Genomic DNA, 15409 nt, shown 5'->3' with positions numbered 1-15409 from the left:
TTTCTGTTTTTCGTACCCTCTTAGTGTTTTCTTCATCATGAGACATACAATTCTGCAACTTCAGTAACACCAACATTGACTCTTACCTGCTTTCCCACATGTTGGTCTCAAGTTAAGGCCACCACCATATATTTTTAATTAAATTAGTTAAAAGTTATACTTGCTTACTTTACCATTGATACCCACATCTTTGTACTTCAGCAACATACTGAGGCTGGAGAAGACTGCTTTTGGGGATTTTAGTTTGCTGAGGTGACATGTGGCACAGGGTTGGATGCAAAATATGGTTACGAAGTTTAGAATATTGAAAAGATCTTAGAAATCAGTGGTGAATGAATAAAACCAAACATTACAAAGGGAAAATGAAAGTTTTAGAAAGCTCACTAGAAATTTAGAAACGTTGAAGAAAAGAATAACTTATGTTTGCCTGTGAGAGTGAGAATGGGGAATTAATGAGAAATCAGGAAATGAAGTGTTGAACAATTATTGTGATATTTAAAATCACGAGGGAAGAACATAAAACAATTGTAACAAGGAAATATACTGGGAAAACCATTAGGAGGTAGACAAGAGCCTTGGCTCTAATGGCTTTTTTTCCTAGGATTTTTAAAAGTAGTGGCTACAGGAATTTAGATGCATTAATTAATTGTGATCTTCCAAAATTCCCCATACTCCAGAAACGTCCCAGCAGATTGGAAAACCTTTGTGAAAGGGAGATTACAACTGACTAATGAGTTAGGGTTAAGTAAGTAATAAGAAAAATGGATAAAGGGGATCCTGTAGATAATGATATATGTGGGGTTCCATAAGGCATTTTATAAAATTCCATATCCAAGGTTATGACAAGAAATAACTTGTGCGTAGGTGGCAACTTATTAACGTGGATAGAAGATTGGTTACCTGACAGGAAACAGAGAAGTTTTTTTTAAGTTGGCAAATTAACTACTGGGGTGTCACAGTGACCTGGCAGGAATGTGGAGTTAGGGTCACTTTTAGATCAGGATCAATTGTATTAAAGAGCTGAGCAGGCTTGCGGGTCTGAATGACCTGATCTTTTCAATTCTTGTGTATTTTTCTACGGAGAAATTCTGCTGCATGGAATTATGTTTAATTGAATGTTGTATCTAACATCTTGCCCATTATTCATACTGAGCATCTGGGCAGTCAATACATCCCAAGGCAATATATAATTGAATGAATAATGCACTTGGTTTAAAAAAAGAGCTTTATAAATTGATGTAGATTTGGAGAAAAATCTCACTTGCAATTTTGTCAAATTTTAAATTGGAAATGAATAATTACAGATATGGTCATTTGTACTTGTTAAGTCAGTATGAAACACCAACTCTAATTTCACCAGGTGTGCTCTCATATTGTAATTAGGAAAATAACACATTTTTGCTTATCTTTTGAATCTACTATTGTTGCTGGTATCAGCATAAAAATTGCTGCTGTCTGCTCAAGCATTGGGCGTGGTTTCAGAAATCTCATCCAATTATTGAATTTGGCTTTGCTGATATTCAATGGGGAAAATTTACTAATCCAAGCCTGTACCACTTATACTATATCAACATTTAACAGGCCTTTCGTCAAACACAAACCAGCAGGAAATAGAGGGATATGGACCACATACAGGCAGAATGGATTAGATTAGAATGGCATCATGGTTGGCATAGATATGGTGGGCTGAAGGGCCTATTCCTGTGCTGTACTGTTCTGTTGCACACTCACAGTTGGAATACTGAACTGAACGCTAAAAATTGAAACCATACAGGTTGATACTTTTATGCTTTTGGATGTTTAGTAGTAGGTACTATTTCAATAAACAGATTTACTGGAGTGGATTAAGTTCAATGTTTCTAAAAAAAAAATGTAATGTTTAGAATCAAAAATGTGTATTAGCGTAGCATCCACAATATTAGACTTATCAAATTAAGTTAACTGAATCCATTTAACACAAGGCACGTACAGGTAGACCAAAGATATGCTTTCATGTCTTTGTTTTTGCAATCAATTGGCTGAAATATTACATTGACATTGGTAATTCAAATTGTATCAAACTTTTGAGATTATTCAGGATCAGGAAGTGCAGAAAGACATTATTTTCAAAACAATCTTCTGATTGACAAATGTTTTGCTAGTAATGGAGGAAATTTTTTTTATGATTAGTATCCCTTGTCTTCAAATACAGCTTGTATTGAGAAACCGAGAAGCTCTGCATATGTCAAAGGACTGAATAGAATGAAGTAACTCCGGGATAGATTACACCACATGCAGCATTTCTGTGGTTTCAAATAAAAGTTGAAAATTTCTGTTGACAATGTCATGATGTAAGCATATTAAAGGACAGCTCAGTAGTACCATAGGACATGGGTTCAATTTCACCCTTGGATGACTGCCTGTGTAGAGTTTGCACATTCTCAGTGTGTCTTCTCCCAAAGATGTACAGGTTAGGTGGATTGGCCATACTAAATTTCCAATATTGTGTCCAGGGGTGTGGGGTCTAGGTGGATGAACCGTGGGAAATGCCAGGTGAGAGGGATGGGGTGGATTGGTCCAGACTCGGTGTGCCAAATGGCCTGCTTGCACACTGTAGGGATTCTTCTCTGATTAACGGCATCAAAAACAATCTTTTAATGGGAGTCGCAGCAACAGATACATCTGATTAATATTTATATTGCAATTCATGACTCTTCTGAGTATGAAATTCAATAAACAATACACAAAAGGTGGTGAAGATTAACGAATTAGAATTTTATTTTAAAAATATAAAACTTTACATGTTAATTGTAAGAGAAGTTTTTGTTTTAAAAACTGCCTTTACAGGTAATACAAATCCAGTAGAAGTTCTTTATACTAAATATTTCCAGTGGTTCATGCATCAACATTCCAACCCCACTGCACTGCATATCAAAATCACCAGAAAAATAGTGACATTAGGTACAGAGTTCATGGGGGAAAGAACGTGATGGAGGGATAGAACACATGTCAGATTTCTATTCATTAAAATACTTGTCCTCTAAAACTTGTAATCTGTTTGATTGCTCTTCTTCCTAAACACAAAATACATACTTTCAAAATAAATTTATATTTGTTATCAAGAACTTTAATTTGTAGGTAGTAGAGAAAGAAAAAAAACACAAACTTGATATTCTGAAACAGAAAATAAGATATCTCAATTATTTTGGTATAAATTTGGCTAAAAGGAAGCTTGGGCCTTTCTCCTGAAAGTTTATGCCTTGAATAGGGAGAAGCAAGAGAAGAAAGAGAGACAGTAGTACAGCCTTTTCTGATTTAGGTGCACCCAAGTTATCAAGTTTGTTGCAATAGCCTGCCTGCAAATATAATAATTTGGTTTTAGTTATCTTACACAGCAGTAACATTTGCCTGTAATATCCAGTTTATGCTCTTACACATTTTTGACCATAGCAGCATCAAAGGACTAATCGCATCAATAACACATTCACAAATGGATCGAAATAAGGTATCAGCAGGCTAAGAAAAAAAATAAACTTCCATGAACACATTTCTGAGAAGATATTTAAACAAGATATTTAGCCATTTCATTAGGTGTTACTTAAAATACTACAGAGTCAAAGATAAAAAATACTGTTTAAAGTAGGAGGTTTGAAACAGTCACAACTCCAAATGGTGGAATCTGTCAGGGATAACACCCGTTTGTTTTTAGCCACATTAAGTACTACAAATTTAACAAACAATGAGCTAATAGATTTGCAGCTAAAACTGCACAAAGTTTACAGTACATGTGACATTTGCTTTTTAGTAGTGTTACAGCCTCTCCAGGACCTGATCCATCATTTGCTTTCTAAAAACGTTAAATTTGCCATGTGCCTTTCCAGAGATTTCACACCAAACGTGTCTGGATTCTGACCATCTAAGCTCTCACCATTTGAAACCATCTGCAACTGGTTTCCTCTCCAGTTGTGGGGAGAACCCATGAATGTTTGATCCACTTTACACTGTAAAGAAAATATGGAGACAATTACAGATTCTTGAGGGCCACAAAAGTCAAATGCAAAAGTCAACTTATATTCTGTGAGTAAATATATGTTATATTTTATCCAACAGTGATGTTCTTGATGTTCATGTCATCTTATGATTCTTCCAATATAAGGCTAGTATTTCAGCATGGAGATGGACAGGAATCATAGTAGATTCTCTTTGAACCCAAATTGGTTGGATAAAGAACTATACTCATTGCAATGCCCTCCAAATATTCTAACAAATAATGAATATTCATCCATATGCACAAAGGAGCAGGAGTAGGCCATTTAATTTCTTGAGCTTGCTCTGTCATTTGATAAGATTGTGGCTGATCTGACTGTGATCTGACTTTCCTGACTACCCTATACCCGATGACTCCTTGTCAATCAAGAAGAAGTGAAGAGGTAATGGTAATGTAACTGAATTAGCAATCCAGAACTCATGTTCAACTGACATGGGTTCAAATCCCACCATACCAACTGGCAAATTCAATAATTTTTAAAGATCAAATTAGAAGCTAGCCTAATGGTTAACAGTGATTGTTCACTTAGGAAATCTACCATCCTTACCTGGTCTGGCCTACATGTGACTCCACATGTATAGCAATGTGGTTGACTTTCATGTTAAATCCTTAATTCAGCTGAAGGGCAACTAGGGATGGGCAATAACCAACTAACTAGCAATGCTAACTATTGGAGAAAAACTAACTTAAAGATATTTAATTAACCTGACTCTGTTGCTATTTGAAGAGAATTCCACAGATCATCCACTATTTGAGCAAAGAAAATGCCTTAAATAGGCGATCCCTTACTTTTAAAAACAGGGAACTTTTCTTCCTAGTTTGTCATATTGCAGAAATGTATTCACAGCATCTACCCTGTCAACTCCCATTGAAATCAACTATTTGTGAACAACAAATCCCACAAAAACAATGTTATAATGGCCAGCTTATTCAATACTTGGATAATTAATAACAGCCTTTAAAAAAATACACTCTAGATTTATATACATATACAGAGTAAGATGAATGACCAATAGGTCTTTTTCAACAGTGAACATGATCTGGGCTTTAGTTGAAGGTGATGTGAAAGATATGACATTCCTGACAATCCTTCAGTCACAATTATGTGCTCAATTCACTTTTGGAACTTGAACTCACAAACTTCTGAAAATGAGCTAAATTAGTTTACATAGAATTCCACGTCTGATCACCCTCCCCAATTATAAGTTAAAAATAGAAACTCTTGCAATGACTCAGCAACTCAAGCAGCATCTCTGGAGAGTTAATATTTCAGGTCAATAACCTGTCATCAGAAATTACTTTCCAACATTTTAAGTTTTTATTTCAGACTTGCAGTTTCTACACTTGTAACAATTTATTCATTACACAATGCAATGCAATAAAATAAAATTCAACCTTTCTTTGCTGAAATGATTCATTATTGATAATTGGGCCAATCAGCTACTCTTATGTGCAGATTCAGTTCCTTGTCTTACCTTTTTTAACAATTTGTAACAAAGAGAAAGAACCTTCATCAACACAGTCATTATATTCTTAGTTTCCTGAATAGCAGTGTCAACCTGAAAACAGAATAATGTAAAAGAATAATACGCATACTTATTGAAATTTTCTTAAAGCTACTACTGATACACAAAAAAATATTTTAAAGATTCTTTTTCTCGCATGTTCACCAATTGTAAATGAATACCGACTGAAATCTGAACTCGTCTTCTGTGAATCCTTCATCCTTAAATAGCACAATTTGCTTTGAATACCTCATAGGTAGCAGCATAAGAAACAGGAGCAAGATTAGGCAATTGGTTGTTTGCGTTTACTCTGCGATTTAGAGCTGAGCTTCTACCTATCTCAACTCCACTTCCCTGCACTAACAACATATCCATTAATTTCTTTAGTACCTATAACTCTAGCAACTTATTTTAAAAATGCTTAATGGTTGCATCTCCACTGCTCTCTCAGGTAGAGATTTCCATAGATTCAAATTCTTTGAGTAAAGATAGTTTTTCATTCATCTCAGCGTTCAGTAACCAACTCCCTTATTCTGAAAATGTAAATCCCCAAACAGGAGAGATATTTACTTAGCATCTATTCTATAAAAGTCCCTTAAAATTGTATATGTTTAAATTGGATCACCTCCCATTCTTCTAAACCTTTTGTTAAAAATAAATGCTGTTTTCTCTTTTGTTTCTTAAATATTTCAGTTATGTTTGCCACCTTCCAATCTTTCAGAATTGTTCCAGAAGATGAAAACTTATAACTTTCTCTTTTAGATTGCTATTTCTTTTAAAACACCAAGGGGTAGGTCATTAAATGCAGGTGATCAGTCACTACTTAATCCTAATCTATGATTTGTTAACTGCATCACTGATGATGCCACATGAGCATTCTACCCTGAGGAACACTTTCAGGGACCAACAAACAGTGCCTGTAAAAAATATGGTTTAACTACCAGCATTAGGGGGAAAAAAGCCATGATTTGGGATGCACCATACCATTGTGTAGCAATTGTAATAATGTGACATTGGAGGCTATTCATAGTATTCAGGTTCTATAATCATCAATAATCTGTCACTTGGTGCTGACATCAGCACAGGCAGATGTTATGTCCAAGCAGAGAGTGTGTGCAGCAGCAACCACCACCTAACTGGGAACATCATGAGTCTACTGAACTTCTATTTTCAATTGTGAAGCAAAAAAGGCTGAACATTCTTTGTTGCTTCAACACAAGAACACTGGCTCAAAGATCTTAGAAAACATTTCCATCGGTATATGCCAGTGACATTCATTGAATTTATGGCCACCATCAAACCAAAGGCCTTCTGTGTAGCGAACTGGCCATGGATCAGTTTGTTACATTGGGTAAGATAGGAAGGTGAATATTAATGAGGTGATTTGTGCCATTAACAATATATTTAACAAGCATTAATCCCCTTGAAATGGCAAACCTGCTATTGCCTCACAATTAACTAGCCATGCTGCTTGTGAAAAGCAGAAACTGTGGAATGAGATGCTCTTGATATTGAGATAGACCACAGTGGATTTCTCATCCCATTCTGTCCGACATCTTACCAGTCTAATTTGCTCAGACTCTTTTCAGATTCTAGCCATTTGATTCTGATATATTTATTGAAGTATAAATGGCCACTATTTTATTTGCAATAAAACAAGTACACTATCCAGTGTCAGGCATGGAGATCTTTCAGCTTGGCATGGCGGCCTCTTGACCCATTGTAGCAGCCTCTTGGCTTGGCCTTGCAGTCATACGGCCTGGCATAGCAGTCTCTTGGACACCTGGTGTGGCGGTCTCTCGGTGGTCTGACGTGGCGGTCCCTCGACAGCCTGGTGTGACAGTCTCTCGGGGGCCTGGTGAGAGGGTCACTCGGTGGCTTGGTGCTGCAGTCCCTTGGCAGCCCGGTGAGGGAGTCTCTCGGCGGCCCGGTGTGGCAGTCTCTTAGGGACCTGGTGAGGCGGGGGGGAGGGGGGGTCACTTGGCGGCACAGTGTCGTGGTCCCTTGGCAGCCCGGTGAGGTGGTCTCTCGGTGGCCCGGTGAGGAGGTTTCTCGGCAGCCCAGTGAGGAGGTATCTTGGCCCGGCCTGATAATTTCTTGGCCCGATGTGACCTTAATGCGCATCTCTGGTCTTGAGATGATTGCAGAGCGGTTTCCCAACCTAGATAGTCTCAAGGTGAAGACCAGCGTGGTCTGGAGTCAAGGCCTGGCACAGACTAAAGGCTAGGTGTCAGTGTGGTTATGGTTGAAAGGCTGCTATTCTGAACTTATTATTTATTTTCCAATTTATTCCCACTGATCTGTAACGGTGGACTTCTTATTTCTTTATTTTTGTAATCTCTTCTCCCTAAAATTTTGAGTGTATACCTAGGTACCTTTGGACCTAAAATGATGCCATAAACGGTGATTTTAAATCTTTAACTGCACTCAGTTAAAATGTTGTCACTGTCCTTAGCGATTGCACACATCAGGCTTGATTTATGAACACTTGTGCTGCAAAACCCTTTAGAAGCTATTCTCCTGGCTATGGCTGTCAATAAGATCATAAGACATAGGAGTGGAAGTAAGGCCATTCGGCCCATCGAGTCCACTCCGCCATTTAATCATGGCTGATGGGCATTTCAACTCCACTTACCAGCGTTCTCCCCGTAGCCCTTAATTCCTCAAGACAACAAGAATCTATCAATCTCGGCCTTGAAGACATTTAGCATCCTGGCCTCCACTGCACTCCATGGCAATGAATTCCACAGGCCCCCACTCTCTGGCTGAAGAAATGTCTCCGCATTTCTGTTCTGAATTTACCCCCTCTAATTCTAAGGCTGTGTCCATGGGTCCTAGTCTCCTCACCTAATGGAAACAATTTCCTAGCGTCCACCCTTTCCAAGCCATGTATTATCTTGTACATCTCTGTTAAGTCTCCCCTTAATCTTCTAAACTCTAATGAATACAATCCCAGGATCCTCAGCTGTTCCTCATATGTTAGACCTACCATTCCAGGGATCATCCGTGTGAATCTCTGCAGGACACGTTCCAGTGCCAGTATGTCCTTCCTGAGGTGTGGGGACCAAAACTGGACACAGTACTCCAAATGGGGCCTAACCAGAGCTTTATAAAGTCTCAGTAGCACAATGGTGCTTTTATATTCCAACCCTTTTGAGATAAATGACAACATTGCATTCGCTTTCTTAATCACGGACTCAACCTGCATGTTTACCTTTAGAGAATCCTTGACTAGCACTCCCACATCCCTTTGTACTTTGGCTTTACGAATTTTCTCACCATTTAGAAAGTAGTCTATACTTTTATTCTTTTTGCCAAAATGCAAGACCTCGCATTTGCTCACGTTGAATTCCATCAGCCATTTCCTGGACCACTCTCCCAAACTGTCTAGATCCATCTGTAGTCTCCCCACTTCCTCAGTACTACCTGCCTGTCCACCTGACTTCGTATCATCTGCAAATTTCGCTAGAATGCCCCCAGTCCCTTCATCCAAATCATTAATATAATGCGAAAAGCTGTGGCCCCAACACTGAACCCTGTGGGACACCACTCGTCACCGGCTGCCATTCCGAAAAAGAACCTTTTATCCCAACTCTCTGCCTTCTGTCAGACAGCCAATCCTCAATCCATACCAGAAGCTCAGCTCGAACACCATGGGCCCTCACCTTGCTCAGCAACCTCCCGTGTGGCACCTTATCAAGTGCCTTTTGAAAGTCTAGATAGACCACATCCACTGGGTTTCCTTGGTCTAACCTACTTGTCACCTCTTCAAAGAATTCCAACAGGTTTGTCAGGCATGACCTCCCCTTACTAAATCCATGTTGACTTGTTCTAATCAGACTCTGCCTGATGTATTAGCCTTCGTTGCTAAAGATTTATGGTGTGGTGGTAGTGTCCGTACCCCTTGGCTGGGTAGGCCTGGGTTTAAGTCCCACTTGCTCCAGAGATGTGTAATAACATCTCTGAACAGGCTAATTAGAAAAAATAGGTTAAATAATTTGAATAAATCTCAATTATTTTCAAAGCTTGCATTTTTTCAATAAATACTGCATATATTTTGTATCATTTGAGGAATATCATGACCTGATCACCACAAGGTTTGCAAGCATTAAAATCCCATTGAACAATTCCACTCCACAGGTTTGAATGTTGCCTTTCATTGAAGTCGAATAACAGGTCAGTCAGCTGTAGTACAGTACAGGCAGTTTATCAGCTAAATCACGGACTGGTGACACTTACTAGTTTTGGATGTCCAATATGAAATTGCAATTTTTAACCCATCTTTCTATATATCGTTCCATGTAAAAAATGAGGTCTGCAGATGCTGGAGATCACAGCTGAAAATGTGTTGCTGGTTAAAGCACAGCAGGTTAGGCAGCATCTCAGGAATAGGGAATACGATGTTTCGAGCATAAGCCCTTCATCAGGAATGAGAGAGAGTAGCCAAGCAGGCTAAGATAAAAGGTAGGGAGGAGGGGCTTGGGGGAGGGGCGATGGAGGTGGGATAGGTGGAAGGAGGTCAAGGTGAGGGTGATAGGCCGGAGTGGGGTGGGGGCGGAGAGGTCAGTAAGGAGATTGCAGGTTAGGAGGGCGGTGCTGAGTTGAGGGAACCGACTGAGACAAGGTGGGGGGAGGGGAAATGAGGAAACTGGAGAAATCTGAATTCATACCTTGTGGTTGGAGGGTTCCCAGGCAGAAGATGAGGCGCTCCTCCTCCAGCCGTCGTGTTGTTATGTTCTGCCGGTGGAGGAGTCCAAGGACCTGCATGTCCTCGGTGGAGTGGGAGGGAGAGTTAAAGTATTGAGCCACGGGGTGGTTGGGGTGGTTGGTCCGGGCGGCCCAGAGGTGTTCTCTGAAGCATTCCGGAACGCTTCAGAGAACACCTCTGGGCCGCCCGGACCAACCAACCCAACCACCCCGTGGCTCAACACTTTAACTCTCCCTCCCACTCCACCGAGGACATGCAGGTCCTTGGACTCCTCCACCGGCAGAACATAACAACACGACGGCTGGAGGAGGAGCGCCTCATCTTCCGCCTGGGAACCCTCCAACCACAAGGTATGAATTCAGATTTCTCCAGTTTCCTCATTTCCCCTCCCCCACCTTGTCTCAGTCGGTTCCCTCAACTCAGCACCACCCTCCTAACTTGCAATCTCCTTACTGACCTCTCCGCCCCCACCCCACTCCGGCCTATCACCCTCACCTTGACCTCTTTCCACCTATCCCACCTCCATCGCCCCTCCCCCAAGTCCCTCCTCCCTACCTTTTATCTTAGCCTGCTTGGCTACTCTCTCTCATTCCTGATGAAGGGCTTATGCTCAAAACATCGAATTCCCTATTCCTGAGATGCTGCCTTACCTGCTGTGCTTTAACCAGCAACACATTTTCAGCATATATCGTTCCATATAAAGAAGACACTGACCTTAGCGAAAATGGCAGCTTTGCCATGAACAGGGGTTTTGCTGGACATCTGCAGCTGTTGACACAAGGAAGGAAACTTCTCTGTCTCCATCATTAGAATTGCTTTTTCATCTTCTTCCAACTGAGGACAGAAAAGACACAATTCATTTTCAGGTCACTGTCAGAACACATTGCAGGGAAACAGATTAAAAACTGTGTTAATTCATCTTTTGAAACTAACTTCTAATACTGAAGGCTAAATTAAATGTTCAAAGCTTTTAAAACATCTTGCTGGTTATCTTTACACACACATCGTGGACACGTTAAATATACCTAGTTTCTTCAGAATAGATTTTGCAGCTAATAAACACATTGGTTGCATAGCCAATAAAATGAAGATGAAGAATATCTATGCATGATAATGATGTTATTCTTTAACCTTCTGCAGAACACGATGTGCATATAAATAAGAATTTGAGCCAGGCATTTTGCCACTGTATACGTACAGGACACAGGTCAGTGAAAAGAGAATTAATATTGATTTTAAAAATCATGGATTGTAATGAAATTGATGTTCACATACAAATAAATGTCTGTCATATACAAATGCATATGAATGTGACCCCTGATCAAATCAAACTCTCTCCATTGAGGATTAGAACCACAAGAATTTTACAAAGGTGAATAGCTCAGTACCGACTTTTTCTTTCAATAAAGAAAAAACACTGTTTAATGCAAAATATTTGAAAAAGCATTTATATAACAGATAATATTGAAAACAGCAGATAAATCAGATAAAGAACTGGTTGACATTTTGAGTACCAATCTTATCTGAAAATAAATGAAGGCAACATTTCATTTTGATGAAAGGTGATTACTGAATAGTTAGTCTGTTTTTACTTCAAATTTCAGCATGTGTGTGTATTTTATATATCTTTACGATCATGTATTATTGTTGGATATGAAGGAGATACATAAATATATTGAAACCATGATCCATTGCAAAAATAATATCCTTGTTTTTGCAATGGTGCATATCTTGTGTTTATTGTGCTATATGACTGTGCAAATCCAGCAGTGTTCCTCCATGGCATACCTGATTTGAAAAAGAATGAAGAGATGTATACAGTCTCAGACCTTCTTCAGCAAAGATCTGCAACAGAGAAAATGCAATGAAAAAAAGTAACTATGTTCTTATGCACATGAAGTTTCCATTAAATCTGCCCTTCCCATTTGTGCTGTTATATTCATACTCCAGTCTGAAAGCTTTAAAGACTGTTAATTAAAGGATCTTATGCATCGTGACATCCCTTTGTCTTAAGGTTTCCTGGGGAATGCCCATTGAAGACTCATATAAGTTACACAAGAACGTTACATGATACTAACACAGAAACATGGAAAACAGGAGGAGTTAGTCCTTCAAACACACTTCTCCATTCATTATGATCATGGCTGATCGTTCAACTTAATAACCTATTCCTGATTTTCCCTATTGATCCAAGTAATATGTCTAGTTCCTTCTTAAAATCATACAATGTATTGGCCTCCACTGCTTTCTGTGGTGGAGTATTTTACAGGATGACCACTCTCTAAATGAAGAAATTTCTCCTCTCAGTCCTAAATGATTTATCCCATAATCCTCAACTGTGACACCTGGTTCTGGGCTCTACCTTCCATTGAAAACATTCTTCCATCCACCCTGTTGGAGTCCTATTAGACTTATATAAGATTTTATGAGATTCCCCCTCATTCCCCCGAACTCCAGCAAATATGATCCAAACTGATTCAACCTCCTTGTTTGAAGTCCCACCATCACAGGATTAAACTCTCACTGGACTCCTTCTGCATCAAAGACATCCTTCCTCAGATAAAGAAATCAAAACTGCATATAGTATTCCAGGTATGGTGTTACCGAGGCCCTGTGTAAATGAAGCAAAACATCGCTGCTCTCTACTACCTGCTGCACCTTCACACTTACTTCAGCAACAAGTGTCCCTACGTCTCTTTGCACATTCCCCTTTCTCAATCTATTGCCATTCAGATAGTAATCTGCTTTCCTGATTTTGCTAGCAAAGTGGATAGCCTTACATTTCTCCACACATTATACTACAACTGCCATGCATTTACCCACTCAGCTTGCTCAAACCACACTGAATCATCTCTACTTCCTTCTCACAGTTCATCCACCCACATGCTTTATGTCATCTGCAAATTTCGAGATAATACATTTAGTTCCCTTACTTCCACTTGCATAGGGAAAGAATAGGCTATTTTGTCTCACTGTTATTTATGATCACAAATGGAGTACAATCAAAATGAGTAGCTATCCATCCCTTCAGGTCTCATCAATGCTTTGACATCCAATTCCATTTTCCAATGAAATTGGATCTTGGTGAGCAGAGCTCCTGTCAGAAGTAGGTGGCAGTATAATGTATACTCGCAAAGAGAAATCAAGTGAGCCATCACCACCCTACTCTCAGTTCCCCTGATTATCAGAATTTCATGTCACCCCTCAGCCATTACGTGAGCCAGCCACTTTCAGCATAAACTGCAGTGATTCTTTATTATTTTGCATCTTCCACTTTGAAATTTGGGAGTGTGGGTACAGCAGCTAAACAAAGAGCCTCATTCCTGCTCCAGAATGATTTCACGATGTTAGTAAAATACCAAATGGTCACTCCTGCTATTTCATCTGTACAATCTCATCTCACTTAACTAAGAAATGTGAGTGGCTCAAATCAGATCACAGATCATAATATTAATGTAAGATACTTACATTTGCACAAAGCTATGTCTCGTCTCCCAAAAACATTTCAAATGAAATGAACTGGATTACAACTACAAAGTTCAAATGCAATTTTCAGGACACAAAATGGCACTTAAAAGCAATTACTCTTCCAAACTGTTTCAATTGTAAAAGGTTCAGGGTCAATATGAAGACATAACAATCTACCTACTTCTGCCTGGTGAAATAAATCCTGTGTTGTTTTCAAAAGGCCTTCTCCTCTGAATAAAAGAGAAATGTTAATGTTAAAAACATTAAAGGTTTAAGTATGATATTTAATAAATGGATTTAAAATGGCAAACATAGGATGAACAAAACAATGTACATTGATGTTCATGTTCATAAAAGGTATTATGAACAGAGGAACAAAGGGACACGACTTGGCTCTAGTCTGTTCCTCCATTCAATAAGATCATGCCTCATCTGTGGCCTTTAGCCCATATCGCTTATTACCTCAGTTAACAAAAATTTATCGAAGGAGAAAGTGTGAACTGCAGATGCTGGAGATCAGAGTCGAGATGTGGTGCTGGAAAAGCACAGCAGGTCAGGCAGCATCCGAGGAATAGGAGAGTCGACGTTTCTTTCCTGAGGGGCTTATGCCCAAAACGTCGATTCTCCTGCTCCTCGGATGCTGCCTGACCTGCTGTGCTTTTCCAGCACCACTCCCTTGACAAAGATTTATCAAACTCAGAATTAAAGGTAACAACTGATCTCAGAATTAAAGGTAACAACTGATACGCTGTTTATAGAGGAGAGTTTCAAAAATCTACTATGCTTAGTATGGAAGTGCTTCCTAACGTCTATACAGAAAGGCCTGGCCTGAATTCTCAGACTTATACCGCTCTAGTTCTAGAATCTCCAACCAGTGGAAATAGTTTATCTTTATCTCCCCAATCTTTTCCTGTTAATATTCTGAAGACTTTGATTAGATCTTCTCAATTCTGAAGAAAAGAGATTTGTCTATTCTCTCCTCTTAATCCCTGAAATCCAGATAACAAGTCTATGTTATCCAAGGCCAATATATCCTTCCTGAAGTATGGTGCACATACCTGCTCACAGTACTCCAAGTGGAATCTAACCAGGGTTTGTATAGCTGCAGCATAACTTCTGTATCCTTTTACTCCAGTCCTCTAAATATAAATGATAGCACTCCACTACCTGTCTTGGTAATTCTCTGCACCCATTTGTGACATTTTAAAGATCAATGCACATAAATCCCCAAGTATCTTTGGACATCCAAATTATATAATGGTGAAGCAATGTAAATGCTACATGAATGAGTTTATGTGACAGAGTGGGAAGGAATAGTTTCTAATCACTGCTGTTTTGAGGGAGATACTGAAGAGAGTCGACTATTGCCACATTGAAAGGGAGAAAAGCAAGTCAGAGAGAAAATGCGTTGTCAAGCAAACAATGGAGCAATTTCAAATCATATTGTACATTATTGCAACAGAACTTGGGCAGCATGGTAGCTCAGTGGTCTGCTACTCACAGTGTCAGAGACGCCATTCGATTCCCCCCTTGGGTGACTGTGTGGGTGGAGTTTGCATGTTCTTTGCATATCTGTGCGAGTTTCCTCCCAAAGAGGTGCAGCTTGTGTGGAATGGTCATGCTAACTTGCCCATAGAGTCTAGAGATGTGTGTGCTAGGTGGATTAGCCAAAGGGAAATGCTGGATTACAGGGATAGGGTC

At 39.4% G+C, this 15409-nt stretch overlaps 1 protein-coding gene across 1 annotated transcript in view; it reads right to left on the bottom strand.

The window, feature by feature from the left end:
- Nucleotides 1–2790: 2790 nt before the first annotated feature.
- Nucleotides 2791–15409, bottom strand: part of ctnnal1 (catenin (cadherin-associated protein), alpha-like 1) — a 319555-nt gene continuing 306936 nt past the window's right edge. The window contains exons 15-19 of the mRNA XM_060825516.1: nucleotides 13890–13938; nucleotides 12029–12085; nucleotides 10955–11074; nucleotides 5503–5586; nucleotides 2791–3980 (exon numbers count right to left, since the gene is read on the bottom strand). Coding sequence (XP_060681499.1) covers nucleotides 3816–3980; nucleotides 5503–5586; nucleotides 10955–11074; nucleotides 12029–12085; nucleotides 13890–13938 — 475 coding nt within the window. The 3' untranslated portion in view covers nucleotides 2791–3815. The remainder of the gene's footprint in view (nucleotides 3981–5502; nucleotides 5587–10954; nucleotides 11075–12028; nucleotides 12086–13889; nucleotides 13939–15409) is intronic.

This window comes from Hemiscyllium ocellatum, chromosome 5 (genome assembly GCF_020745735.1).
Source record: "Hemiscyllium ocellatum isolate sHemOce1 chromosome 5, sHemOce1.pat.X.cur, whole genome shotgun sequence".
Lineage (NCBI taxonomy): Eukaryota > Metazoa > Chordata > Chondrichthyes > Orectolobiformes > Hemiscylliidae > Hemiscyllium > Hemiscyllium ocellatum.
The sequence above is the reverse complement of the archived record's forward strand: the minus strand, read 5'-3'. Positions and strand labels throughout refer to the sequence as shown.